General features: G+C 48.3%; 1 protein-coding gene across 1 annotated transcript in view; it reads right to left on the bottom strand.

Annotated features, from left to right (window-relative positions):
• Col23a1 (collagen, type XXIII, alpha 1) overlaps positions 1-27,682 on the bottom strand; it is a 181,426-nt gene that overhangs the window by 30,979 nt on the left and 122,765 nt on the right. The window contains exons 4-6 of the mRNA XM_013030894.1: positions 14,238-14,282; positions 8,321-8,328; positions 5,959-5,985 (exon numbers count right to left, since the gene is read on the bottom strand). Of these exons, the coding sequence (XP_012886348.1) occupies positions 5,959-5,985; positions 8,321-8,328; positions 14,238-14,282 (80 nt within the window). The remainder of the gene's footprint in view (positions 1-5,958; positions 5,986-8,320; positions 8,329-14,237; positions 14,283-27,682) is intronic.

The following is a 27,682-nucleotide window of genomic DNA, read 5'->3' as shown; positions in this document are numbered from 1 at the left end:
CATGAGGACACTGGAGGCAAAGTGGTTGACCAAGACAAAGGGGCAAACTCAAGGAGTACCTGCCCTGGTTGTGGTTTGGGGAGAGAGGGGTTCTGGGAAAAAAGACTGGCATGGTGACCCTTATGTGCAGGCCCAACTTAGTGTCCCTGGGTCTCCAATCTGTGGATCATTATAAGGGACTCAGGAAGTCTGCTTTCATTCTTGTCCTTGCTCTGCTCAGAATTGGGGGTAGGGTGGTGGGGGCGGGGCGGAGGGGGCCTGGGGAACTGCCCTGTAGGGGTCAGATGAGACTGAGCTAGAGGCTGTTGAAATCGGACAAAAAAAAACCCAGATGAATTTGGGGGTATTATGGATGAATCATTTAACTAATTACATTTTTACAATCAAAGCTGTTTTTGAACTAGAGAGTGCAAGAAAGCATATGAATGTGTGGTTCTCTGTGGTTCTTTTTTTTTTGTTTGTTTGATTAATTCCAAACAGTCCAACCCCAGTTATTCATTTCAAAATTGGTTCCAGGCTCAGGCCCTGTCTCACAGATCACATCCAGCCCTGAGCTTACACGATCCCAAATGGGCCTCAGTTGTCGATGTACTATGATTGATGCTGGAGGACAATGTGCAGTCCCTGTTCCTGGGGGTCCCATGAGCTTAGCCAGATGGGTCCTGCGCATGGTGCTCAGGCTTAGGAGGTGCTGGGGTTTAGAGTTCGGATTCTGCTCAGAGCTGGCCTGAAAGTCTCACCAACTCTCATTTCTCAAAAAACAATTTTTTTTCTGGTTCCAGGGCTTAAATTGTACATTGCTTGGCTTGCTTGCTTGGCTGGCACTCTACTACTTGAGCCATGCCTCTAGCCCTGCTTTTGGCCCTTTTATCCAGCCCAGATTGGCTACAAATAAATAAGTGGTGCTCCTGTAGAGTTTAGCCTTTTGAGTAGCTAAAGATTGTAGGCATGAGCCAGGGTGCTTGACTGGGATTCTTTAAGTTAGACCTAGATTTGTTTTTAAAAGCAGAAAGGGGTTATCAATGAGACAATAGCTCTGGGGCTGGATCCCACAGTAGAATGGACAGGAAATGTCTGCTTCTATGGAAGATGAGAGAATTCTCCTGGTCACATGTAGGTAGCTCTGGAACCTTCTCCCTCCCCTAGTCTTGCTGGGCCCACTCCTGATGGGCAGGCTGGCTGGTGTCGTGGGATGGCATCCTGCAGCCTGGGTGCTAATCTAGGCTTTGGCATGGGTGTGGACTCTCTGCCAGCTAAGTCTTGTCACCCTCATGGCTTGCGTTCCTCATCTGTCAATCAAGGCTGAGACCCAGCCCCTAATCTTTGCCTTTGCTCCCGGGCATCTTGTGGGGTAAGTTGGCAGTTTTTCCCTCTCTGTCCTCAAAGGAAGCTTTTGTGTGTGTGTGAGTGTGTGTGTGTGTGTGTGTGTGTGTGTGTGTGAGGCAGGACTTCAAACCCTTGGCTGCTGTGTCTGGGTCAAGTGTTTTCTACAGATATAGACCAAGGTCAGTTGTGTCCCCAACCACTACACTCCCCCACCTCCCCAATCCTTCATCCTGCCCAGTAGCCTCTCCTTGTGTCCTATGTGGTTCTACTCCATCAAGCCCTGGCCACCTTCTGCTATTTCTCTGTCACTTGTGCACTGGCTTTTGCCAACCTAGCCTTGAGTGCATCCTAAATGCACACATCTTGCTTCAACTTCATGAACGGTATCCTTCCTTGCCATTTCTCCAGTTGGGATCCTTTCTCTTCTTCCATTGCAGCGCCCAGGTCACCTCCAGCCTCTGGGCCATTTATTCCAGACTCTACCCGAGCATCCGCTCCCCACACAGTCCCTCACTCTGCCATTGTCTTCAAGAAATGATGACACTGATTTCTGAAGGTGGCAAATAAGCCAGAAGGCTCAACCCGAAGGGTCTAGAACCCCCACATACTGAAGACTAGAAAATGAGGCTTCTGATGTAGTCAATAGCAGATGAGAAAGTCTAGTTTTCTGCGCAAAACTTAAAGTGGTAGCCAGTCCAAGGATTGTGGTTCAAAGCCAGCCCAAGCAGAAAAGTCCCTGGGAGGCTCTTATCTCTAATTAGTTACAGAAAAGCTGGAAGAGGTGCTGTAGCTCAGTTGATAGAGTGCTAGCCTTGGGCAAAAGTGCTCAGAAACAGTGCCAAGGTCCAGAATTCAAGCCCCATGACTGATTAAAAAAAAACCCAAAAACCTCAAGGTGGAGACAAGGTTAAGCCCTACAGGACACACAATGACAGATGAGTCTTTTTAGAGGACAAGGTTGTGGTAAATCAGATACTTTCTAGAAGTCACATTGTGTACCTGCTCATTCCATCCTTCTATCCCATGGAAAATTGTCCTCTTCCACACAGCTCTCTGGAGACTGAGACAGGGCCTAATCCAGGATGTGACACCATCTAGATTTGTTGAACACAGCCAAGTCTTTTTTTTTAAGAGATGGCATTTGGGTACAGATGGCTCATGGCTGTAATCCTAGCTACTCAGGAGTCAGATACCTGAGGATCATGGTTCAAAGCTGGCAGGGGGCAGGAAAGCTTGTGACAGACTCATGTACAATTAACCACCGAAAATCCAGAAGTGGAGCTGTGTCTCAGTGAATAGATAGCCAGACTTGAGTGAAAAAAACTAAGTGACAGTACTCAGGTTCTAAGTTCAATCTCCAGTACTGGTACTCCCTTCCCCGACAAAAGAGATGACAACACTATTTTAATCAAATACAGGCTGATTCTTGTCCTCCAAACGCAAGGATGCCATGCCAGGGATCCACTGCAGGCCTCACCTTTAACTCACAATGTTCTGAGCTCACAATTCCTAACTCCAAGATTATTTTCGGTCCCTGGATCAAAATCACCTAATAAAGGTGAGTGATTTCAAGTACTATACCTGCAATTCCAGCCTCTACCACCAGGTGGCAGTACAACAAAACCTTAACAAATCTCTGAGTTGAAGGTAATGAAAATACACCCTAAATTAAAACAAGATACAGACATATATATATATATATATATATATATATATATAAAAACTTATCATATTTAAAGAAATGAAAAGTATAATAATACCCACAATAGGCCAGAGTTTGGAGAAACATGCACTGTTGGTGGGAATGTAAATTAGCACAGCCTCCGGGAGGGAAATTGGCAGGACACATCAAAAGTCTAAAACATATGCTATCCCTTTGGTGCAGCAATTCCACTTCTAGACATTTATTCTGCAGAGATAATCATGGAAATAAGCCTGCATTGATTCCCAGGATGGGCACGGATGAAAAATTGTCAGTCCAAATAATATAACTTGGAGTTCGTATACAGCTGATTGTATGGGTACGTAAGTCAATGCATATTATGGAAGTCCTGATGTGGAATTGTTTTGTGATATGTCATGTAAAAGTGCTGAGCTGCTAACCTCCATAGGAACAGTAATGGGGGTGCTCTACCTGTGGCCAGCAGGAGTAGGGCTGCTACTTTTTCTGTTTCTGTGCTTTTCTCTATTTTCACAATGTTTTACAGTTGACGTGCATATATTGTGACCAGAAGAGGGCTGCTCAGGTGCTCGTGGTTGGCGGGAGAATCCAGAAAACACAACATTCAGGGTTCCCCCGGCTCTTCTCTCTACTCTGTATTTTCTCCTCCTTCCTTTTGGGAAGTAGCCCCAATCCTCCCGAGCTTGCTGCTGAAATTTACTAAGCCACAAACCAAAACACCAACTCCCAACCTAAAACCTGAACAAAATGTTTTCCTAAAATTGATCATTCTCATTCTCAAAGTTGTTTTCCTTTCCAAAATCTATAAATACATATTAAATAGATTAGAATTTCTTATCCTTTCCTGCTTTCCAGTTTGTGTGTGTGTGTGTGTGTGTGTGTGTGCCAGTCCTGGGGCTTGAACTCAGGGCCTGGGCACTATCTCTGAGCATTTGTGCTCAAGGCTAGTGCTCTATCACTTGAGCCACAGCTCCACTTCTGTCTTTTTGCTGGTTAATTGGACATAAGAATCTTGCAGGCTTTCCGGCCCAGGCTGGCTTTGAATTGTGATTCTTAGATCTCAGCCTTTTGAGTAGATGGGATTACAGACATGAGCTACCAGAACCAGGAAAGCTCTTATTAAAAAAAAAATTATTTTGGGGCTGGGAAGGTGGCTCAGTGGTAGAGTGCTTGCCTTGCATGCATGAGGCCCTGGGTTCGATTCCTCAGCACCACATAAGCAAAAAGAAAGAAAAGCCGGAAGTGGTGCTGTGGCTCAAGTGGTAGAGCGCTAGCCTTGAGCTGAAGAGCTGAGGGACAGCGCCAGGCCCAGAGTTCAGGCCCGACAACCGGACCAAAAAAAAATTATTATTTTGGCTGGGCATCAGTGGCTCATGCTTGTAATCCTAGCTACTCAGGAGGCTGAGATCTGAAGATCACGGTTCAAAGCCAGCCTGGGCAGGAAAGTCTGTGAGACTCTTATTTCCAGTTAACCACTAGAAAACTGGAAGTGGTGCTGTGGTTCAAGAGGTAGAGTGCTAGCCTCGAGCTGAAGAGCTCAGAGGGACAGTGGCCAGGCCCAGAGTTCAAGCCCCATGACTGAAAAAAAATATTATTTTGAGATGAGGCTCTATAGTTCAGTGGTGAAGGACTTGCCTAGCATGTGTGGAATTCTGGGTTTCATTCCTAACACCATAAAAGTCCACTTTTTCTTATTTTTTAAACTTCTGGGTAGTTCTTTCTCCTTAACAGAACAATTTCCATAAACAGTCAACATCCTTTTGAATGTCCAGAGCTAGAGAAGCCACTGGGTCAGTGGCTTACTTTTACCATTCTTGCAGGGTGAAGGAAGATCATGGCTACCTTTTTCATTTCTTCCTTTTTTTTTTCTTTTTCTCTTTGGTGTAGATACTGGGGCTTGAATTGAGGGCCTTACACTCTCACTTAACTTTTTGGCTCAAGGCTGGTGCTCTGCCACTTGAACCACAGCCTCAGGTAAGAGTCTCACAGACTCTTTTTGTCTGGGTTTGGCTTTGAACCTTGATCCTCAGATCTCAGCCTCCTGAGTAGCTAGGATTACAGGTGTGAGCCACTGGCACCTGGCTTTTGTACTTCATCTGATTTCACCTAGAATCAGACATTTCTGGTCTGAGAGAAAGGCTGCCTGCTGCTGGGTTTCATGCAGGGTTGCTCTCAGCAGGAGATTCATGGAGACTGGTGCGTGCCCCAAGTTTCCACAAAGTCTTGGAAGGCTGGGTTTGTGACCCACTCTGTGTCTTAGCTGTCACCCTCTCTGTCTCTTTTAGTCCCAGTTCCAATGCTGTGCTGGAAGCCTTCAGTACCTCATCAGTACTGCGAGGCTCAGAGAGGGTAAGTCACCCCACTACGAGACCACAGGATAATATCCCTCATGTGATGGTCCTGCCACTCTCCCTTCTGCTGGCCTCACCCCTGCTCTTAGGACCGCTAGGTATTACTGTGATGGTCCTTAACTCTGCAGGACTCGGTGGTGGCAGGGTCCCTTTCCTTCTTGCCTTCGATACGATACATGTCCTGAGGGTGCACATGTATTCCACGCGGAAGCTGAATTCTGGCAACACGATAGAACACCTTCAAGGGGTAAGAACACACTGGAACCAGCCAGAGTCCAGGTCCTGATGATGCAGCGGGTGGGGGTAGGAAAGAGCGCATGAACCAGGATGTACCCAACAGTCAGAGGCTTATGCACTAGGCTGGAAGAAGAGAGACGCTTTCTAGAAGCTTCTTTGCTTTGCCTACAGAGCAGCCCTGGGCATCTGCAGGATGAATGGAGCTTATGCTATTTCCTTTCACAGAGAGGAGCTACTTCTGATGAGGGGGGGGGTGCGGAGGATCGGATCGATAGTTCAGTCACGGAGGTTCAGAGGCAAAGAATATCAGCTTAAGAAGACAAGACAAAGTAGAGCAAAAAATAAAAATAAATGACAAATTACCGGGTAGCCATCTCGTCCCGATTGCCCCTGTGGTAATTAATAGGTCATTAATAATCAAGCCTTCAACAGAGAACCATATGGTAACACTTAGACCTTGGTCGGGGCCTGCACCCCTGTACCCACCCACCCCCACCATGCCCTGCGTGGTTGTGTGATGGATCCAGGGCTGAGGGCCTTCATCAGGGCCACCAGGTCATATACTGCGGGTCACCGGAAGGCTTTTGGGGGGGGCATATAGCAGGAGGTAAAAATGCTGCTTAAAAATAGGGGGCTGGAGAAGGTACTGGATCCTCCTACCTGGCTCCCCTGGGTTGGGGAGACCTGGGAAAGTGCACCTGGAAGACAGAGGGATGGAGACATCCATTGCTTCTGGCGGCTTGTCTATCTCCACACCCAGGCCAGGCCTGCTAGGCCCAGTGATGGCCTTTGCCAGCATCCTGTTATACATGGATCGACCTCCCCCCTCCATGTCCTTGCTAGTGCAACTGGGGAGTTTCTAAACTGTACCCATTGATCTATTATTATTATTTTGTGCTAGCATTGGAGCCTGAACTCAGAGCCTGGTCCCTGTCCCTGAGCTTTTTTTCCACTCAAAGCTAGCACTCCACCACTTGAGCCACACCTCCACTTCTAACATTTTGGTGGTTAATTGGAGGTAAGCGTCTCCCAGCTTTTCCTATCTGGGCTAGATTTGAACTACAGTCCTCAGGTCTCAACCTCCGGAATCACTAGGATTATCGGTGGCTCATGCCACAGGTGCCTGGCTCTATTTAACAGTTAAACAAGTTAGGAAAAATAAAAATCACTGCCCTGCTCTCTGAGCTGTCCTGGCTTGGTAGAATGGTTAGGAATGACTCTGCCAAGAAATACTGCTGTGGCTGATATATCTCCTTGTTTTAGTTGGCTTGATTTTTTTTTTTTTTTTTGGCTCAAAGTCAGGCTACATGCCCAGAATCTAAAGAGTGTTGATCGGGAAATGAATCATGGTGAATGGAATGGAAGTCAGAAAACAACCAATAAAACCTCACAGCTCATCTGCAAAGAATGCCTTTGGAAGGTGCCTTTTGGCTCAAGTTGAGTTGTCAATGTATTTCTTGAATGGATTCATCGGGATTTATTGGGGCTCTGAAAAACTGCCAAGAAGAATCAAAGGCAGACAGACCCATCCTGTGCCCTGGAGAACACAGATTCCCTAGGCCCTGGGATCCCCTGCATTTGAAGCTGTCCATGGCTAGTCAGGGAAGTTCAAGGGAGTTCTCTAACTCCTTCTCCGCCCCCCCCCCTTGGCTTTTTTTTTTTTTTTTTTCAGTTGTGGGGCTTGAACTCAGGGCTAGGCCTGGGCGCTGTCCCTGAGCCTTTCTGCTCAAGGTTAGTGTTTTACCACTTTGAGCCACAGCTCTACTTCCAGTTTTCTGGTGATTAGTTGGAAATAAGTCTCAGGGATGTTTCTGACTGGGCTGGCTATGAAGGGTCATCCTCAGATCTCAGCCTCCTGAGTAGCTAGGATTACAAGTGTGAGTCACTGGCCCCCAGCTCCTAACTCTCTTCTTAATGCAGTGACATTTTCCTTCAGGTGGTATCTGAACAACTCCACTAGCCAACTAGGTTCAAGAGGCTCCAGGAGTGAAATATCTTGACAGAGAAGGAAATGGAACTGCAGGATCTAGTGCTCAAGCTTAATTTACTCTGGGAACCCCCCTGCCTGACGCCACAGTCTTTTCTGCCAATGCCTATGAGAGAAAAAAGCATTTAAAAATATCAATGGCTACAGAGAATTTCCAAAATATGGGCTGATGCTGGGGTTTCTAGAGAGCTTCAGTTGAGCCAAAGAGGAATGCAGCCAGGCTTGTGCCAGCTCTTTTGAAAGGAATTGGTCCAGGATGTTTTAGTGAACAAGTCAAGCCTGGGGAAATTCTATGCTTGCACTCATCTACCAATTAAAAATAATACAACCCTGTCTGGGGTGCATTTTAGTTTTTGTTTTTTTTTTTGGTAACAGTACTGGGGCTTGAACTCAGGGGCTTAGGGTCTTAGCTTTTTTTTTGCTCAAGGCTGGTGCTCTACCACTTGAGCCACATTCCCACTTCTGGCTTTTTTTTGCTGATTACTCAAAGAATTTCCCAGACTTTTCTGCCCTAGCTGGCTTCATTCAAATGGTGATCTTCAGATCTCAACCTCCTGAGTAGCTCGGATTACAGGCGTGAGCCACTAGCACCCTGCATGGGTTAAATTTTTTTTTTTTTTTTATTTAAAAGGCCCACCCATCACAAATTATTTTCATGGGGAGTATTACGGAGAGAAACAAAAAGTCAAGTAAACGTCTTATCTTTCAGGAACAAGACACCAAGTCCAGGATACTTACAGGAGGACCTGTAAAACACAAGCAGAGAGGCCACCATCAGCAATAGAAGGCAGAGAGAATCCCTTTGTCAGTCCGTGGCCACCTCTTCTCATATGGGGTCACAGTTGTTTTCTGAAAATGCCCCCTATGCCGGGCGCTGGTGGCTCACGCCTGTAATCCTAGCTACTCAGGAGGCTGAGATCTGAGGATCGCAGTTCAAAGGAAGCCCAGGCAGGAGAGACCGTGAGACTCCTATCTCCAATAAACCACCAGAAAACCGGAAGTGGCGCTGTAGCTCAAGTGGTAGAGCGCTCGCCTTGAGCTGAAGAGCTGAGGGACAGCGCCCAGGCCCAGAGTTCAAGCCCCACGACCGACCAAAAAAAAAAGAAAAAAGAAAGAAAATGTCCCCTAACCCCGCAAACAAGTGCAAGCTCCAAAGCCTAGTCTGCAGACCAGAAGGGGGCACTTTAGCCCTTGGGCGGGGTGGGGGGGGGTCTGGATGGCCATGTGGTTGGAAATGACAGTCCCCAAATGTACTGCTCTCTGGTTGGTGCTTGCTCTCGCTGGTTCCTGGTGACCTGAGCAAAGAAATCAGACCTTGTACTTGCTTGAGTAACAAGTCGTGGTGTATGGGTCAGCTCATTTCTCCTAGAAAGAGACATAGGGGAACTCCTTTGGCTTTGAACCTCAATCCTCAGTTCTCAGCCTCCCCGAGAGCTGAGATTACAGGTGTGTGCTACTATGACCCTCTATCACATTTACATTGTATTAGGCCTTCTAAGTCCAGAAGGCTCAGGTCATATGTAAACAGGACACCATTTTTACATAAGGGTCTTGAGTATCTGTGAGTTTGGTGTTCATAAGGAGAATCAGTGCCCCGTGGATGCCACAGGATGGCATTCTCCACTAAGACAGGCATGTGCCAAACCACATCACTCATCTGAAAGCTTACTCGGCAGAGTGAGACCACCCTCCACAGGAACTTGGAAAAGGAGTCTTTGTGGGTAGCCAGCTGTGAGCAGGAGTGGAGCACTGAGGGGTAAGAAACAGGACCCAGGAGTGAGTCTGAGAGGGAAGAGAGAGAGACACAGAGCTGGGGGAAGTCCAGAAAACCCCAGGTACAGAACAAGGGGCCCAGGCTGAGTCCTGAGTGGGAAGAAAATGAATGGCCATGGGAAGGGAGCGGAGGCAGAGAGATGGAGGAGGAGTGAGTAGAGCCCGCACAGGGCCAGCTTTTCACATTCTGGTCCGGGTAGGGATGGTTTGACCGCAAAGACAGCAGAGGCCACTGGTGGCTTCTGGGTGGCAGAGGGGCCTGAGGGGGGCCACAGTGAACTGGAGCTGGCCTGCAGGTGTCCTGTGCAGGTGCTGACAGTCGTAACAGAGAGGGGCGAGGGTGGTGATGGGAAGGGACCCATGTCAGAGAGGGGAGACAGCTTCTGATTGGTTGAGCGGCAGGTGGGCTGTTTACAGGAAGGAGAGAGATTGCAAAGATGTCTGATTTGAAAAGTTGATACCCAAGAATAGTGACATGGGGGGGGGCTGCCTTTCCCCTGAGCTCATATGTCAGATAGGGTGTGGGCAGCGTGGATACGCTGTGGTGTCTGTCTTACAAAGAAAGCAAAAGCCAATGGGCAGATGCGCTGTTGCCTGTCATCTGGGAGTGTGGTTGAGTTTCTGAAAGTCGAGGAGAGTTGATTTCCAATAAAGTAGGATGTAGGAGCCCGGCATAATGGCTCACAGGTGTCAAACTAGCTACTCATGAGGCTGAGATCTCAGGGTGGCAGTCTGAAGTGAGCCTGGGCAGAAACATCTGTGAGGTGACTCTACCAGCAAAAATCCGGAAGTGGAACTATGGTTCAAGTGGCAAAGCACTGGCCTTGAGCAAAAAGCCAAGCCAGAGCTCAAGGCCCTGAGTTCAAGTCCCAGTACTGGTACACACGTCAAACAGTAGGATGTGAGGCCTATGAGCCATGATGGAGGGTGTGTGTGGGGCTGGTGAGCGGTGAGTGATGGGTAATTTTTTTTCCGGGGGGGGGGCAGGGTGTGTGTGGGGGGGTTGGCTCAGTCAGGGAGGAGCACTGATGAATGAGATTGAGGGGTGACAGGAGTATTAAGTACGGCAATGTATTTTCAAGCTGGAGGGGGCAAGGGGTAAGGTGGTGGGGGTCTGAGGATTTGGAGTTTCAGGGCTACTCCCATTTCATTGAATGAAGCCCCCCCATATCCTCAGATGGTTCCATTTATCTCCCCAGTCATCTGGCTCTTATTTAATGGTTCCCACATTCCAGCCCTGGGACACATGTTTGAAAGATGTGTGCAGAAGAGCTAGGTGCAAAACACACTAGTGGGGGGGACGTCTGTGTGGCTGGCTGGGGACCCTGAGCAGCCTCCCTTTCTAAGCAGGAATGCCCGGATGGCCTGACCCATATCCCCTTCTTCTATTTCCAAACTGGGAGCTGAGCCCACTGGCACCTCAAGGGAAGGAGATGGGGGTGGAGCTGCGTGCTCGAAGCTCACCAATGAGCAGAGGAGGGTGGACCCATCTGAGAGGCCACACCCAGGCCCAGCCCTAGTGTTTGCCCAAAGGAAGCCAGATAGGAAGAGTGGATCTCACAGCCCGGCCTTGGGGCCCAGTTCACAGCTCCATACCTTCAGTCTTGGCCGTGTCTGTCACCTGCTTCACCCGTGGATGGGACAGGCCCTCCGCCCCTCCCACTCAGCAGGTGAAGACCCCACAGCCCAGGCTCCACCCTCCAATCCATCCCTACCACTTGAATCTTCAGTGGTGTGTCTCAGGGCAGACTGGACCAAAGGCTTTGAATCCAAGTTTGCAAGTTGAGCATGACTATACCCCACTATTTTCTGGACTCCACTTCTGGGGACGGGAGAGTCAGTGTTAACTCTCTCAAGGTCCCCTGTTGCTTTAAGATTTTTCTCTTTGATTCTCAGCATTTTACTAAGAATGATCTTTGCATTTATCCTATATGAAGCTTCTTGGATATTATTATTATTATTAATATTATTATTTGTATGTACCATCCTGGGGCTTAAACCCAGGGCCTGGGTGCTATTCCTGAACCTTATTGTTCAAGGCTAGCACTTTACCACCTGAGACACAGCTCTGCTTCTGATTTTCTGGTGGTTAATAGGGACTTTTCTGCCCAGGCTGGCTTTGAACCTTGATCCTCAGATCTCAGCTTCAGGAATAGCTAGGATTACAGGCATGAGCCATTGGTGATTGGCTCATTTACATTTCATTGAACTTGTGTTTTCCTATTCATTTTAGGATCAAAATATCAATTTCTTCAAAAAAATCCATCTGAGCTTTAGGAATGGGTTGCATGGAGTATGTAGACCTGTGGAATACTGCCATAATCACGCTGTACTCATCCATGAAAATGAGATGCTCCACTGCTTATGTCTTCATTACATATTTCCAATTTTTATTTTATTTATCAGTGTGGGGCTTGAATTCAGGGCCTGGGAGCTGTCTCTGGTCTCTTTGTGCTCAAGGATAGCTCTCTACTACTTGAGCCACAGAGCCATTTCTGGTTTTTGAATGATTAATTGGAGATAAGAGTCTCAGGGACTTTTCTGTTCAGGCTGGCTTCAAACTGTAATCCTCACATCTCAGTCTCTTGAGTAGCTAGGGTTACAGGTGTAAGCCACCAGCTCCTGGCTTGTTTCATGGTTTTTAGCGTACAAATCTTCCACTTCTCTTGTAAAATTGATTCTAAAGGATTTTATTCTTTTTTTTTTCCTGTCACTCCTGGGGCTTGAACTCAGGGCCGGGGCACTGGGCACTGTCCCTGAGATTCTTTTTTTTTGTCAGTCAGGGGGTCTGAACTCTGGGCCTGGGTGCTGTCCCTCAGCTCTTCAGTTCAAGGACAGCGCGCTACCACTTGAGCTACAGCGCCACTTCCAGCTTTTTCTGTTTATGTGGAAATAGAACCCAGGACTTCATGGGTGCTAGGCAAGAACTTTACCACTAAGCCACTTTCCCAGACCCAAAGCATTTTCCTTTCTTGTTCTTCTTCCTGCTCCTGCTCCTCTTCCTTCTTCATATTTTTCTTTTTGGCCATCCTGGGGCTTGAACTCAGGACCTGGGCATTGTCTCTGAGCTTCTTTTGCTCAAGGCTAGCACTCTACCACCTGAGCCACTGTACCACTTCCGGCTTTTTCTGTGTCTGTGGTACTGAGGAATCGAACCCAGGGCCTCATGCATACTAGGCAAGCACTCTACCACTGAGCCACCTTCCCAGCCCTTCTTCATTTTTTTTTTTTTTTGGGTCCAGTCGTGGGGCCTGAACTCTGGGCCTGGGCGCTGTCCCTCAGCTCTTCAACTCAAGGCTGGCGCTCTACCACTTGAGCCACAGCACCACTTCCGGCTTTTTTCTTTTTGCTTATGTGGTGCTGAGGAATCGAACCCAGGGCCTCAGGCATGCAAGGCAAGCGCTCTACCACTGAGCCACCTTCCCAGCCCCCCTTCTTCATATTTTTTGCAAGTAGAACTATTTTCCTTATTTTATTTTTGGTTTTCTTAAAAAAATCAAACCCATTGCATTTGAATTCTTTTTAGAATTCATTTTGGTGCTGGACCTGGGGCTTGAACTCATGGCCGGGGCTCTGTCCCTTCACTTTTCTGCTCAAGGCTTGTGCTTATGCTCTATCACTTGAGCCACAGCTCCACTTCCAGTTTTCTGGTGGTTCATTGGAGATAAGAGTCTCATGGACTTTCTACCCAGGCTGGCTTGAAATCACAATCTCCAGCTCTCAGCCTCCTGGGTAGCTGAGATTACAGGTGTGAGCCACTGGTACCCAGCTGAGATCAACTTTATGTTCTGCCTGTGTCCTTGGCTTGTATGAATGAATATCACTATCTCTGGTTCCAGCATGTTGTCCCAGATGATAAACTTTCATTATTATTATTATTATTATTTTTGAAGTACTGTGGTTTGAACTCAGGACCTCATGCTTGCTAGGTAGCCACTTGAGCTGCACTCCAGGACCTTGATTCCTCCCCCGCCACTCCACAGTCTTATGTTTTTGCCTAGGGCATCCTGGATCATTGTCTCCTACCTAAGCCTTCTGTGTAGCTGGGAACACAGGTGTGTGCTGCCACACCTAGCTTACTGATTGAGCTGGGGTCTTGATCACTTTTTGCCTGGGCCTCTCATTGTAAACCACTGGCCTCATTCTCTCAAGTGCTGAAATTAAAAGCATGCACTACCATGCTTGGCTCCTGTCTTATTGTGCTGTTCCTGGTGCTTGAACTAGGGCCTGAGCATTTGTCTCTGAGCTTTATTTTTGTTCCAAGCTTTTATTTTGTTCTGAGCTTTTATTTTGTTCAAGTTACACCTTCATTTTTGGTGGTTAATTGAAGAATCTCACAGACTTTCCTGCCCAGGCTGGCTTCGAACAGTGCAGATCTCAACCTCCTGAGTAGCTAGGATTACAGGCGTGAGCCACTGGCACCTGGCTTGCTTTTTTTTTTTTTTATGTCTATTTAGGTCTATTTTTCTAGTGAGTTTTCAAGTAGTCTATTTATATCATGCTTTGCCTTTGAAAACAGGAGTATGCATTCCTCAACTCATTCCAAAAAAGAGGTCAGCAAGTGTACAGTAAAAGGCAAGGAAATTTTTTTTTTTACCAGGATAGAGAATAAGAACTGATGGATGATGACCCAGGTATATGGAGAGGTGAGGGCAGGGGGATCCACAGTCATCTACACGAAAGGGAACTCTAGCAGCTCAGCCAGACAGCCTTCAGCTTCTGGAAGTCTGCACGATCGAGGGACATAAAGCCTGGGTAGTTTCTCAGAGAGCTGCTGTGTGAGGAACATGCACTGTACTGCACAGGGAGCTGGCAGCCCAGCCCCTGGAACGGACCCACGCTTCCCAGTCGAGCCAAAGAACTCAGTAAATCTGGGACTCACCAGGATCGCCTCTTCTTCCAGGCTTCCCGCGCCGTCCAGGGACGCCTAGACAGGGAAAACAAGATGGACTGGTTGAGAAGTGGAGTAGGGGCTTGGGCACAGCCCACCGATCCGTACCTGCTTGCCCGAGGCTGCCCCCTGCTGGTGGAGGGGAGATGAGGACCTCAGACTTTGCAGGTCTCCTCCCTGTCTTTCACCCTCCCCCATTGTGTTTGTTAGGAGACATCTGTTTGCATATTCATCCCCAAACCTCCCCCCTTCTCTCCCCCCCTCCCCGCCCCATTTACTCCTGGGTACATTATTTTTTGGGGTGGGATTTGAATTCAAGGCCTTGCTGAGCAAACACTACTGCTTGGTCCTTGCCTCCAACCCTTTGGGTTTTAGTTTGGTTTTTGAGATAGGGTCTTACTCTTTCGCGTGGGCTAGGCTTGGAGTGTGTGTGATCTTCCTATTTCCACCTGCTGAGTAGCTGGGATTATAGGCCTGTGCCACCATGCTTGGCTTACAACAGGGACATTGTTGACTCAGAAGAGTTCGAAGCAGAGAAAGTTACAGACACAGCAAAGTTTGATGCAGACACTATGGTGTCTTAAATGCTTTCAACTGGGCAATGTGTACCATGCCACGTACCATCTACCATCCTCCACTGCTGGCTGGAACCGTCAGTTCCTCTTTCCCATTGTCCCTGGAAGCTGCTTTATTGTCAACTAGGGGCACACACACTGGTGCCTTCTCTGACATTTCAGCTACACGTTTTATGCCTTTCTGAATGCATGACGTTCATCCTGTCACCTCTGCCGCTAGCCTGGCACCAGGGTCTGTCCCGAGACGCACGTGTTCTGGATGCTGAAGGAGGAGACACTGTGCATCATAGAATCCTGGCTAGGCTTCTGCTCCAGGTGTGGAGGTCTGAGGCCTCTGCCAGCACACCCTTTCATCCTGGCATCCACAGAGCTTGCTGTGAGCATTTCTCGTGCTCCTTGTCCAGGGCTCTGCCAGCCTGTCCATCCCTCTTTGCCTAACTGTCTCTGGTTCTTCCTGCTCTCCTAGTCATATGTCGTTACCAGATTGAGTTTTGTAAGTGACATGTTCTACCTATCCACCTTGCCCGCCACAGCAGGCCAGGCTCTGGTCTGGGCCTGTGGGCACAGAGGGACAGCTTGTGACTGCCTTTGCTCAGAGCCCCTCAGGAACCCCCAAACAACCACAGAGGAGATGCAGGAGATTGGCCATGAATGAGAGTGGGCTGGGTTGACCATGGGAAAGCCTCCTTTGCATTTTCTTTCCTCCCTCCCTCCCTCTCTCTTCTTCCTTCCTTCCTTCCTCCCTCCTTCCTTGCTTTCCTTTAGTTCTTCCTTCCTTTTTCTCTCTCTTCTCTTTCTATTCTTTCCTCCTTTCTTTTTCTCTTTTGTGTTGGTATTGGGACTTAAACTCAGGTCCTGGGGTTTGAACTCAGGGCCTGGGTGCTGTCCCTTAGCTTTTTTCTTTTCCTCTGGGTGCTGTCCCTCAGCTCTTCAGCTCAAGGCTAGCACTCTACCACTTGAGTCATAGTGACACTTCTATTTTTTCTGCTTATATGGTGCTGAGGAATCGAACCCAGGGCCTCATGCATGCAAGGCAAGCACTCTACCACTGAGCCACCTTCCCAGCCCTCCCTTAGCTTTTTTGTTCAAGGATCTACCACTTAAGCCACAGCTCCACTTTGGGTTTTTTTTTTGCTGATGAATCAAAGATAAGAGTCATGGACTTTCCTTTCCCAGGTTGGCTTTGAATATAATCTTCAGATCTCAGCCTCCCAAGTAGCAAGGATTATAGGTGAGAGCCGCTGGTGCCCAACTTTCTTCCTGTTGTTGAGTGAGAGGCTAGGCCCCCTGGATGTGGAAACAGGAGCCCCATCAATATCATGCAACCCTGCATCCCCAACTCACCCCAGTCCCCAGTAATATCTAGTCTGCTCTCTATGAATCTGTTCTTTCTGACTGACTTATATCTCCGACGGGCTTATATCCCTGACTCTAATGTCTTCAGGGTTCATCTCTATTGTAGCAGGCATCAGAATTTCATCCCCTTTTCCATGACTGAATAATATTCTGCTGCATGGATGTGATGCCCTTTGGTTGCCCATTTGTCTGGTGGCACAAACCCCAGTGCAGTGTAGGGCTGGTTGGGGATGGGCCGACAACTGGGTGAACTGTGCCCCCAGTGGGACACGTGAGCAGGCCCTCCAGAGGACACGGTAAAAGCTTTGCCATGCTACCGTCTCTATCTGCAAGATCCTAGAAGCTGGCCTCTTCCAGTGGGAGGTGACTGGGCAGGGGTTTGCAGGATGGCTGCGCAGGGTGGAGGATGTAGGGGGGCGGGATCTAGGGCAGCTAGGAGGGGTGTCTGCAACCAGGATTGTGGCTTGTCTAGCTGGGAGGGGTTTCAGGGTCCTGTAAGCCCAACTTGGTCCTCACCAGGTCTGGCGTTCTGGAGGCTAGCGCCCTCTAGGGCCTGTCTGGTGTTTGCTCACTGGTGGATGCTCAGAGAACCTCCAACGGTCCTGAGATTTTGTCCTAACTTGGCACATAGATTCCCAGCCTGATGCGAGACCTACAGTGCTCTTGCTCCAGGGCGATGCTGGGGCCAGCTTCCACTGACTCAGAGCCCAGGGAGACACAATCAGACCCCCTTCCCTTCCCTCCCTAGGTCCCGTGCTGAACCCCCTTAGAGATGTCTGGTTCTGCACATGGTATAAGCTCAGGCTTCTTAACGGGGAGGTGTCGCTGATACTTTGGGGGTTCTACTCCAGAGCTCTCTGGACATCTTCAGAGGGGGTGCTGGGATGCTACTAGTAGTCAGGAATATGGCTGCATGATGGCTCTGTCCTGTGCTGTGCACTGTGCTGAGACTTTCCTGCTGTCGAGATCTCTGATCTACTCATTGTCCTGTCATGGAGGTCACAGGAACCCTGACACAGGGGGAAAGCCCAGTCTCAAGGGACACAGCTGGCGGGTGGCAGGGCTGGGATTCAAGCCCAGCTGCATCCGATTCTGAAGCACTTGCTGCTAATCTTTTAGAGAAAATGCTATGGGAGGGGAGGGGGTGGTTGCCTGGGGCCCTTCGTTCTACTCAGCAGGTCCAGATCACCAGACATCCCCACACACACACACACAGACACACACACACACACACACACACACACACACACACACACACACACACACTTCTTTCCCCTTCCTGGCCTGTGCAGCTCTGGGCTGGGAAACACACTGAAAATCCCTTCCCCCCTTCTCCTTCCCTTCCCTTTCATTCCCTTCTCCCTTCCTGTTCATTCCCTTCCTTTTCTTCCCTCCCTCCTTCCCTCCCTTCCTTCCTTCCTTCCTTCCTTCCTTCCTTCCTTCCTTCCTTCTGTCCTTCCTTCCCTTCTCTTCTCCTTCTCTCCCTTTCTTCTTCCATTTCTCCCTCCCTCCCTCCTTCCCTTTTCTTTTTCTTTTTGTAAGTTATGGGGCCTGAACTCTGGGCCTGGGTGCTGTCCCTCAGCTCTTCAGCTCAAGGCTAGCACTCTACTACTTGAGCCACGGCACCACTTCTGGCTTTTTCTGCTTATGTAGTGCTGAGGAATCGAACCCAGGGCCTCATGCATGCAAGGCAAGCACTTTACCATTGAGCCACCTTCCCAGCCCCCTCCTTCCCTTTTCAAATACTATTTTCTTTCTTACAAACTATTTTGAGTTCATGATATCACGGTGCCACATTGCCTTGTGTGTGCTTAGGGAGGCTGGAGTCTGGGCTGTGCATTTATAAGCCCCAGGGACACTGGCTCCTAGTTCTTGGTAGTACTAGGGTTTGAACTCAGGGTCTCATTTTGCTGTGCAGAAACTCTATGACTTCAACTAGTTCACCAGCCATTTTTGTTGTGCTGATTGTTTTCTAAATAGGGTCTTCATTTATGCCCAGGTTAGCCTGGACTGTGATCTTCTTATTTATACTTCCCTTTGTTGCTAGGGTGACAGGTGTGAACCACAGAATCCTGTTATTGGTTGACATGGAATTTTGCAAATTTTTATGCCTAGGCCGACCTTGAATTGTGATCTCCTGATCTTTGCTTCCAAAGTAGCTGGGATTACAGGCTTGAGCCACCATGCCTGGCCAGCCCCATGTTCTTAAGTTGTCCACATTTATTTTGCCTCCTGCAGCTGCAGCAGGGTGTGCCTGGTGAGCATGTCTCCTCATGTCCATTACTCCTTGCAGAAGCCTAGATATCACCAGCTTTTTCTACCAAGGAGGACAGCATGGCTCCCAGCCTAGGATCCTGTCTGAGAGGATCTGATTCTCTGTCCTGCTTTGAGACTGGCCGAATGGGTGGGGGGGGGGCAGAGCCCCTCAACAAGGTAGTGGCCTAAAGTTCTCACCTCGCTCCTATTTCTTCTACCCAATCTCGTTGTGAACAACTTCACCACTTAATACTCCAGGTGGGGGGAACTTGGGTGGATGTGTTACAGCCACGATCACTGACCACCTCCAAATGCAAACTGTCCCTTGTCTAACCCGGACCCTGGCTAGCATCTGATTTGTGTGACCCGTGGCCTGCAGTAACCCCTGGCATGGCACAGCCACTATCATTGTTCTTGTTTTTGCAGATGGAGAATGGTGGCAACAAGGGAATAACTAACACGCTCCAACACGCTCCAAAAGTAACTAGCCTCCAAAAATGGCCACCAGACCTTGTTGGCCTCTGTCCATCCCCATCAGGCCCAGTACCGGCTTATCTCCATGGCAGCCTTGGTTCTGGCTCCTTTTTTCCCCTGTTGGTCATGAGGCTTGAACTCAGGGCCTGGGAGCTGTCCCTGAGCTCTCTTGGCTCAAGGCTAACATTCTACCACTTTGAGCCACAGCTCCACTTCTGGTTTTCTGGTGGTTAATTGGCCATAAGAGTTTCATGTAGCCTGGTGCCAGTGGCTCATGTCAGTAATCCTTGGCTACTCAGGAGGCAGAGATCTGAGGATTGCGGTTCAAAGCCAGCTCAGGCAGGAAAGTCAGTGAGACTCTTATCTCCAATTAATCACTAGAAAACTGGAAGTGGTGCTGTGGCTCAAGTGGTAGAGTGCTAGCCTTGAGACAGCGTTCAGGCCCAGAGTTCAAGCTCCACATCTGACAACAACAACAACAACAACAACAACAAAAAGAAGAGTTTCATTCTCTGGGTGGCTTTGAACTGTGATCCTCTGATCTCAGCCTCCTGAGTAGCAAGGATTACAGGTGTGAACCACTGGTGCCTGGCCTACAATTTATCTTTTGTCCCATCACCTGGGGTCTGGATATACGCTGAACTGTTTCACTCATACCTCTGACATCCTTCCTATTTTAACTTAATTTAAAATGTGTTTTATTTATTCAGTGACTGATTGTGCCAGTCCTGGGACTTAAATTCAGAGCTTGGACACTGTTCCATAGCTTTTTTGCTCAAGGTTGTCCCTCTACCACTTGAGCTACACTTCTACTTCTGGCTTTTTGCTAGTTAGTTCAATTCTCATGGACTTTCCTGCCCGAAATGCCTTTAAATCATGATCCTCAGATTTCAGCCTCCTGAGTAGTTAGGATTACAGGCATAAGCCACCAGTGCCTGGCTTATTTATTTATTTATTTAATTTTAAGAATCTCACTATCTAGCCCAGGCTGGCTTGGTACTTGTTATGGAGTCCAGGGTGGCTTTGACTCACAATTCTCCTGCTTTAGCCTCCTGAGTGCTGGGATACAGGTGTGTAGCAACCATCCTTGACTCTTTCCCATTTCTTGGCAAGAATACTATTCATCCTTCAAGACCCAAACACAGCATGGAGTTGTACTCTAGCCCTTCCAGCTGCTCTCTTGGGTGCTATTTATTTACTGTACGTACTTAGTGTGTTGAGATGGAGTTTGCTTCCCTAAGTCCCACAAGGCAAGGACCATGATGGATATACTTTGGGCCTCTGTGTGTCTGGTCTCAGTAGATGGTCACGGAGGGCTATGCCAAGAGGTTCTGGGTCTCAATCTGTTCATCTGCAGCTTGTGGCCAGGCTTGACTTTGCTGGGCCCTAGCAAAGGAATGACCTTTGCTCCTTGCTCTTATTTGGCACCTGTATCTGGCTCTCTTTGCCCACTGGTGGGGGGATTATTGATTTATGGAGCAGGGCAAGCTGCCAGGGTCTTTCTAGTATTAGAAACCACTTGAGTGGACCTTGATCCAGTAAACTGCTCTTAACCAGTCTCTGGGGAGACCCTGGGACCCAGATAATTAGCAGCATGTGTGTGGAGATGGGTCTGCTTTCTTTTCCCCCAAGGATTTATGAGCAGGGGGACTTTCTCATTGACCCTGGTTTCAGGGCCAGGCTTCTTTCTGTAAGTCTGGCCGAATGCTCCATCAACAGTAAAGGGCATGCGCTCGCAGGAAGCCATGGTCGCCGCCATATGTTTCTCGTCTCACACGCATTTTTTGCACTGGCTCAGGGGAAGGCAGGGATTTCTAACGGTCCCCAGACGCAGCTCTGAGGGAAGCACTTATAATTCAACCTTCATGAAAGCCGCCACTGCTCTATCCAAATGTACTTGGAAGCAGAGATTCAAAGTTTATTTAGAAAGAGCGTTAAAAAAAATATAGTCTGAGAGACAAAGCTTGTAGAGTCTTTCTCCCAGTCCTGGCTCATTGGGGCCTTGAGAGTAAATCTCAGCTTACCGACACAACACACCGGAGTAGAGACCATGGATGTGTGAACATCAGGCCATCTGTCCACTCCGGCACCTCTGCAAGTCATCACCTCCCTTCCCTCTTTTGGTTTGTATTTTTGTGGTGTTGGGGCTGAACCTAGAACCTCTCATGGGCCAGAAAAGTTGTCTACCACTGAGCGACGTCCCTGGCCCTCATCCCCTCCCCATTTGTTTATCTGATAGGCCATTTCCTCCACCTCCCCCAGGCCTTGATTTCTCTACAGGATTCTTCTTCCCTCACTTTGTCATTACAGGATAAGTGCATACACTTATTCTGCCACAGAAAACTGCTCAGTATTGACTCCTGGGTGAATAGATGACTTCATTCATTCAGGCAATCATATCTCCATCTTCTCATTGGTTTGTTAATCCACCTACCCATCCATCCAAACAAGTCACAGATCTTTGTTTATTCATTCTTTTGACTATTTGTCTGTCCATTTAACACCCACCATCCATCCAACCATCGACCATTCATCCATCCACTGAATTATTAACCTATGTCCATTTTACCATCTATCCATCCATCTACCTACCCACCCATCAAGTCATGGTTCTTTGTTCATTCATTCTTTTGACTATCCAACTGTTCATCCATCCATCTATTCACCTATCCAGTATTCATCCAACAACCCACAATCTAGCCATCCACTGACTTATTAACCTATGTTCACTCAACCTTTGACCATCCATCCATCCAGTGGCCCATCCATCAATCAAATTAGCAGACTTGGTTCATTCAAGCTTTGGATCATCTATCTTCCATCTATCCATCCACCAACCTATCAATACATGAAGAAGTGCATTATTAGGCACTGGGGAGACTTAAGTGAATATATCAGTTCTTGCCCTTGTGATCCACTCCTACCTGTCACTCTACTCTTTTATATTTTATGCTGAAAATAGAACTCAGGGCCTGGTACATGGTAGGCAAGTACTCTACCACTGAGCCACCTCCAGCAGCCCTTGAGGCCTGTACTAGCGTCTACATTCTGCAGAGGAAGGAACTGGGCTCAGGAAGTGGAGGAGTGGAAGACAGGAGGTAGAGCCACGTACTGCAGTTTGAGGACTGGCAGTCACTCGGTATAGCCGTTGGTCAGTCTGCGCAGCCCTATTAACTCTGTCCAGAGGCCTGTTTAGGGCAGCATCAGCCTCTAGCCTCTGAGCTCCATCTGAAGGTTTTCTGCTGTTTGGAGGTTAGGGTTCTCCCTGTACCTCATATAGTCTGCAATTGTGCCCCTGGCATAGAGCTGCACTTTGGGGAGAGGCTGAGTATTCAAAAGACAGAACATACTAAAGCTAAAATGTTTACTATCTAATTCTTGATCTGGACAATCGCTTTCTTCAGGTTAGGCAGAGCCTGGGCACTTATTCTCTGGAGAGAGGAAAATCGAGTTTCTTGTGTGCAAGCTCTCAGGGACAGAGAGGGGCTGAGGACAGTGAAGTCAAAGTTTATACAGATCTTTCCTCCTTTCCCATGGCTCCTAGGGCACAGGCAGCCAGGCCTTTGCTCCCAGGCAAGGGATGAACAGGGTCTTCTCAGGGGTCCTGATGAAGACAAGAGAAAAGACCCAGCCAGATTGTGCTCTCCTAAACCCACACTGTGAAGTCCCATCTGGGCACACAGGGCCACCACTCTATTTTTTTAGGTTTGAAAATGAGCTAAAAGTGGTAGGTATTTGAAAAAGCTTCAAAGAGAGAGGGGGGAGGGGAGAAGTAACTCAGAAGAGACCAGATTTTGTTGTTGTTGGTCATGGAGCTTCAACTTAGGACCTGGGTGCTGTTCCTGAGCTCTTTTGCTCAAAGCTAGTGCTCTACCACTTTGAGTCACAGCTCTACTTCCAGCTTTTTCTGTGATTAATTGGAGATAAGAGTCTCATGGAGACTTTTCTGGCTGGGTTGGCTTTGAACTGCTATCCTTAGATCTCAGCTATGAGCATCTGGCTAGAGACAGGATTTTTTTTTTTTTCCAGGGCTGAGGACCGAATCCAGGGCCTTGCGCGTGCTGGGCAGGCACCCTTCTGCTGGGCTAAACCCCCAGCCCCAGGATTTTTTTTTTTAAAGAAGAGATCTTGCAAAGACAAAAAAAAAAGTAAGAAGTAATGCTGGCATATCCATGCAACAAGATCAGGATGCTATTAGAAAGGAATGCTTACTCAAAGAGACAAACGTGCATGCTTTCTCTTATGTGCAGAAGCTAGATCTAGAATACAACCCCAGGTCACGATAAATTATATAGGATTCTAGGCATTCACACACAATGAGACTAAAGGAGGATATTCTTAGGAGAAGAACACAAAGGTGTGCTGCCCATGTGCATCTGATCATACAGAATAATATTTATCAAAATAAACTCTAGGAAATGGAAACAAGAGGTTTTTTTTCTTTGTTGCTTTGTTGCTTTCTTTTCTTTTTGTCCTGTTTGTATGTTTATCTGTCTTTGGGAGAGTAAGGGGAGGCAAAGAAATGCAGGGACAAAGGGTGAACAAATTCATCAGTGGGACTCGCTAAACACGCTGTTGAAAATGAACTCTGCAACTTCGGGGGGGGGTGGGGATGGGAGAGGAAACACTGGGAGAGAAAGAGGGAAGGGGTGACATTGTCCAAAAAGAAATGTACTCATTACTTGACTTATGTAACTGTAACCTCTCTGCATGCCACCTTTCTAATAATAATAAAAAACAAATAAAAAAGGAATGTCTAAGGATATTGGCTTAGAATCCCTTACAAATTAAACACATAATGGCAAGGACTAGAGTAGTACAGATGTGAGAGTTTGGAGGAGACTCTAATAAAGCAGAATAAGATACAGACTTCTTTTAGGGCACACCACGAGAGTGCTAACTTCCCATCATTTCCCATTAGGCCTGGGGATGAGGACCAAGCCTTTAACTCATGGGCCCTTGGAGGACACTAAGACCCAACACCAGTTGAGGCTTGGAAGGGCCAGGTAGATCTTAAAGGTGGGCTAGACTGGGGCTGAAGATGGCTTGAGACAATGAAACTGAGGGTAAGGAGGAACACACACATCCTAATGGTTCTGGCCTTGGAGGGTCTTGGATCAAACTTCAGGTTGTCTAATCAACCAGCCGTGGCAGCTCAAAGCCTGTTTATCAGGCAGAAAGTCTTCCTGCAAGTGGCTGCATGTCTGGCTCACTGTTCCCTGTAAGGTCCGCTCCTGGATGACAAGAAGAATCCACCCTCCTCACAGCAGAGTCTCCACCCAGTACCTGCGTTACCTAGGCAACTGGCACACCTGGAAGAGGTCACATCTGCATCCGCTGAGGTCGCATCTGAATTTGATGTGGTCACACCTTTCTCCGCCCATACCCTAGATACAGCCTAGCCCAGGCCCAGTTCGCTCTCTTTCCCAGGTCTTTCCCAGGCCTTTCCCAGCAGTGTGGAGTGCCAACCTTGCCTGGTCCCAGCAGGTCTACTGAATAAACCTACCCCTTACCTGAATACCACATGCGTGGTGTGGTTCTTACTCGCTCACCTCTTTTTAACAACCTAACATTCCCTACTCTCCATCCCCAACCCATCTGAAAATTTACTGCGGAATCATCTATTTCCAACGTTCGTGAAGTGAGTTTATTCCCAGGTGAAAACTACTGTATCTAATTCCTTCTGCAAAGGACCACGCCAAGATGGAAATCTGCTAGAACTGACTTTCTAACCCATCAGAGTCAACTTCTGTTTCTAAAACAACTGAAGGAAGTCCTGATTCCCACCGAGTCTGGGCCAGACGAAGCAGGCTGGCCTCCAAGCCTGTGGAGCCAGTCTCAGCACAGACTCTCTGTAACCCAGGCTCCAGGTTCCCCAGCCAGCAAGATGGAAGCCTGTCCATAGACTCCTCCAAGACAGAGCCACACATCGCTGACCAGAACAGGTGGCAACAGATGTGCCCAAAGGTTCCTCCATAGGCCCATCCTGACCTGGAGTTTATACCTCCCTTGTGATCTTCCAGGGCTATTCCAGTCCATCCACTTCTGGACACAGGATGACAGGGTACTGACAAGGGTCACTATGACCAAAGTATAGAATATGTATGTATAGAAATAGCCCAAGAACCCCCTCATTGCATAATGAAGAGACATTAATCACATGTCAATAAAAGGACAAAGCTATTGATACCTTGTTAATCACAGGGACCTTGGCCTGAGTGACAAAGGAGCCATTAGAAGAATGTTCTAGGAAGCCAAGTTCCAAGATGGAGGTGGTCAGATGAAAGAGATAGTGCTTATACACTTACATGCTGTGCATCTCTATGGTAACAGGCAGTCACTCATTCATGAAGGCTGTACCTACACATGCCCAGTGTTTCTTTGGCTTTGACCATCCCCAGTCTTCACAGCAACTCTGGGCTTGCTCACCCCCTCCCCTCTGCCAGGCCAGGATACGGCTTGAGGCAGCTTGAGGGTGGCTCTGGGTCAAAGGAATCTTCTGGAAGGTAGAAATGCTACCTCTGGGTTTATGCTGCACAGACAGCCTGCAAACCAGCTGGGAAAGCACAGTGACTAGAAGTCACAGGTGTTGAAGCCAGACTCAGGGCTGAATCCTGCCTCAGCCATGCCCTTGCTCTATGGCCCCAGGAAAGTCACGTCATGTCTCTGGGGCTCAGTTTTCCCATCTGTAAACTGGGCACTATAAAACTAAAAGTAGAAGTGGCCACTCTATCTGCCAGTGCCTGGCTGAGGCTTACTGTCTGGCTCCAGATCCTGACTGGATGAGGATTCCTGACTGTGAGCCCTGTAAATGGCACCTCCAAAAGCAAGAACCAGCAATGTTCAGGGACAGTGAAGAACCCCAGTGTGCCTCAGGACCTCAGGCGGCAGGACTCTGAGAATAAGAAAAGTCACAGTCCGAGGGTGGAGTGGGCACCAGTGTCACTGGGCACCACAGTTAACATGTGGCTTCTTGATTTCAGCCTGAACTAGGACATCTGTATAGTTTTTCTTTTCTTTTTTATTCTTAATCTCAGGTGCCATCAGCTGCCGGGAAATTGCTGGGCCCAACCTCCAAGCTGGCAGAGGCTTCTTCTGAATTCCACCGAGAGAACAAAGCATTCCGAAATTGTGACACAGCTGCCCTGACTGGCAGCCCGGGCCGTCAGCTGGTACAGCCGGGCAGGAGGAAGGCACGCAAAAGCCAAGCAAAGTCCCTTGGCAAGACAGTGCACAGCTGCTAGGCAAAGGCTGACCAGAGACCACTCTGGGCTATAGGGCTGGCATCTTGTCTCTGGGAACTTGGGAACCTCTGGGTGCTGCAGAGTTTGCTTCTGGGCTTCCCCAGAGTACAAGGTGGGTGGCTGGCTCGGTGAAGTTGTCCAGAGCTTGTAGTGGTCAGTGGTCATTTGCAGCTGCTCCCAACCTTATGATTCATGTCTCCTCATCTGCGAACCTTTCGATGCAAAATGACTGCCATTCCCTGTTTTCTTTTCCCCTTCTTTTTGTTAGTCCTGGGACTTGAACTCAGGACCTAGCTGCTGTCCCTGAGCTTTTTCTGTTCAAGGTTGGTGCTCTACCATGTAAACCACACCTCCACTTCTAGCTTTTCTGCTGGTTAACTGGAGATGAAGAGTGTCACGGACTTTCCTGCCCGGGCTGGCTTGAAATCATGACCCTCAGCTCCCATTGGTACCTGGCAATTTCCTCACTTTCTTGCTGCTAGGATAGCTCCCCAATGAGACCTTCACATCCGAGTGAGATTTTGGTGTAGGGTTTTGTTGGGTGGGGCTCCGAGCATCCCCTCTCCACTGGGAGAGCCAGCGTGATTCTGAGCCAGCTGCCTGAAGGGAGCTTCCTGGCCTGGCAGGGGTGCTTGTTGGCATGGCTGGTTAAGGGCATGGTGTGGGGAGCTGGTTTCAGAAGCACCAGCCTCTGGGCTCCGGAACCTTTCATAACGCTCTCCCTCTTTGGCTTAGATTGCTGGAGTGGATCCTATTATCTGCAGTTTTGAATCCTGACAAACTGGTGAGTTCCTGGCAGGACTTCAGACTCTAATGCCTACAGGGATAAGCAGGTCACCCAGATAAAAGAAACGGGCTCATTTGGCAAACAATTACAAGGCGGCCCTGCTGGCCTAACTTTGATTTTTTTTTTTTGGTTGTACTAGGATTTTAAACTCAGGGCCTTGAGCTTGCCACACAGATGCTCTACCACTTGAGCTATGCCTCAAGTCCTTTAGCTCTCACTAATTTTTTCCTTGCCAGTCCTGGGCTTGAACTCGGGGCCTAAGTAGTGTCCCAGAGCCTCTTTGTGCTCAAGGTTAGTGCTCTACCACTTGAGCCACAGAACCACTTCCAGCTTTTTCTGAGTAGTTTATTGGAGATGAGAGTCTCATAGACTTTTCTAACCAGGCTGACTTTAAGCCAGGATCTCAGATCTCAGCCTCCTGGCTCAGGCATGAGCCACTGGTGCCCAGCCTCACTAGTTTTGGTCCTAGGATCCTGCTTGTTGCCCAGGATGACCTAGACTGTGATCCACCTATCTACACTTCCTGTTGTAGCTGGGACAACAGGATAACAATATCAATGAAGGAAGAGATTAAACACATTGTGGTATAGCCATTCAGTGAAATATTATGCAGCTATTAGAAAAAGCAATGAAGTGCCAATATGGACGAACCTCCAAAACAGGATGTTAAAGTAACACAAGCCAGAAACAAAAGGCTGTGTTTGTATGATTCCACTTAAACCAGATATGCTAAGCAGGTACAGC

The sequence above is a fragment of the Dipodomys ordii genome, unplaced genomic scaffold (assembly GCF_000151885.1).
Source record: "Dipodomys ordii isolate 6190 unplaced genomic scaffold, Dord_2.0 Scaffold135, whole genome shotgun sequence".
Lineage (NCBI taxonomy): Eukaryota > Metazoa > Chordata > Mammalia > Rodentia > Heteromyidae > Dipodomys > Dipodomys ordii.
The sequence above is the reverse complement of the archived record's forward strand: the minus strand, read 5'-3'. Positions and strand labels throughout refer to the sequence as shown.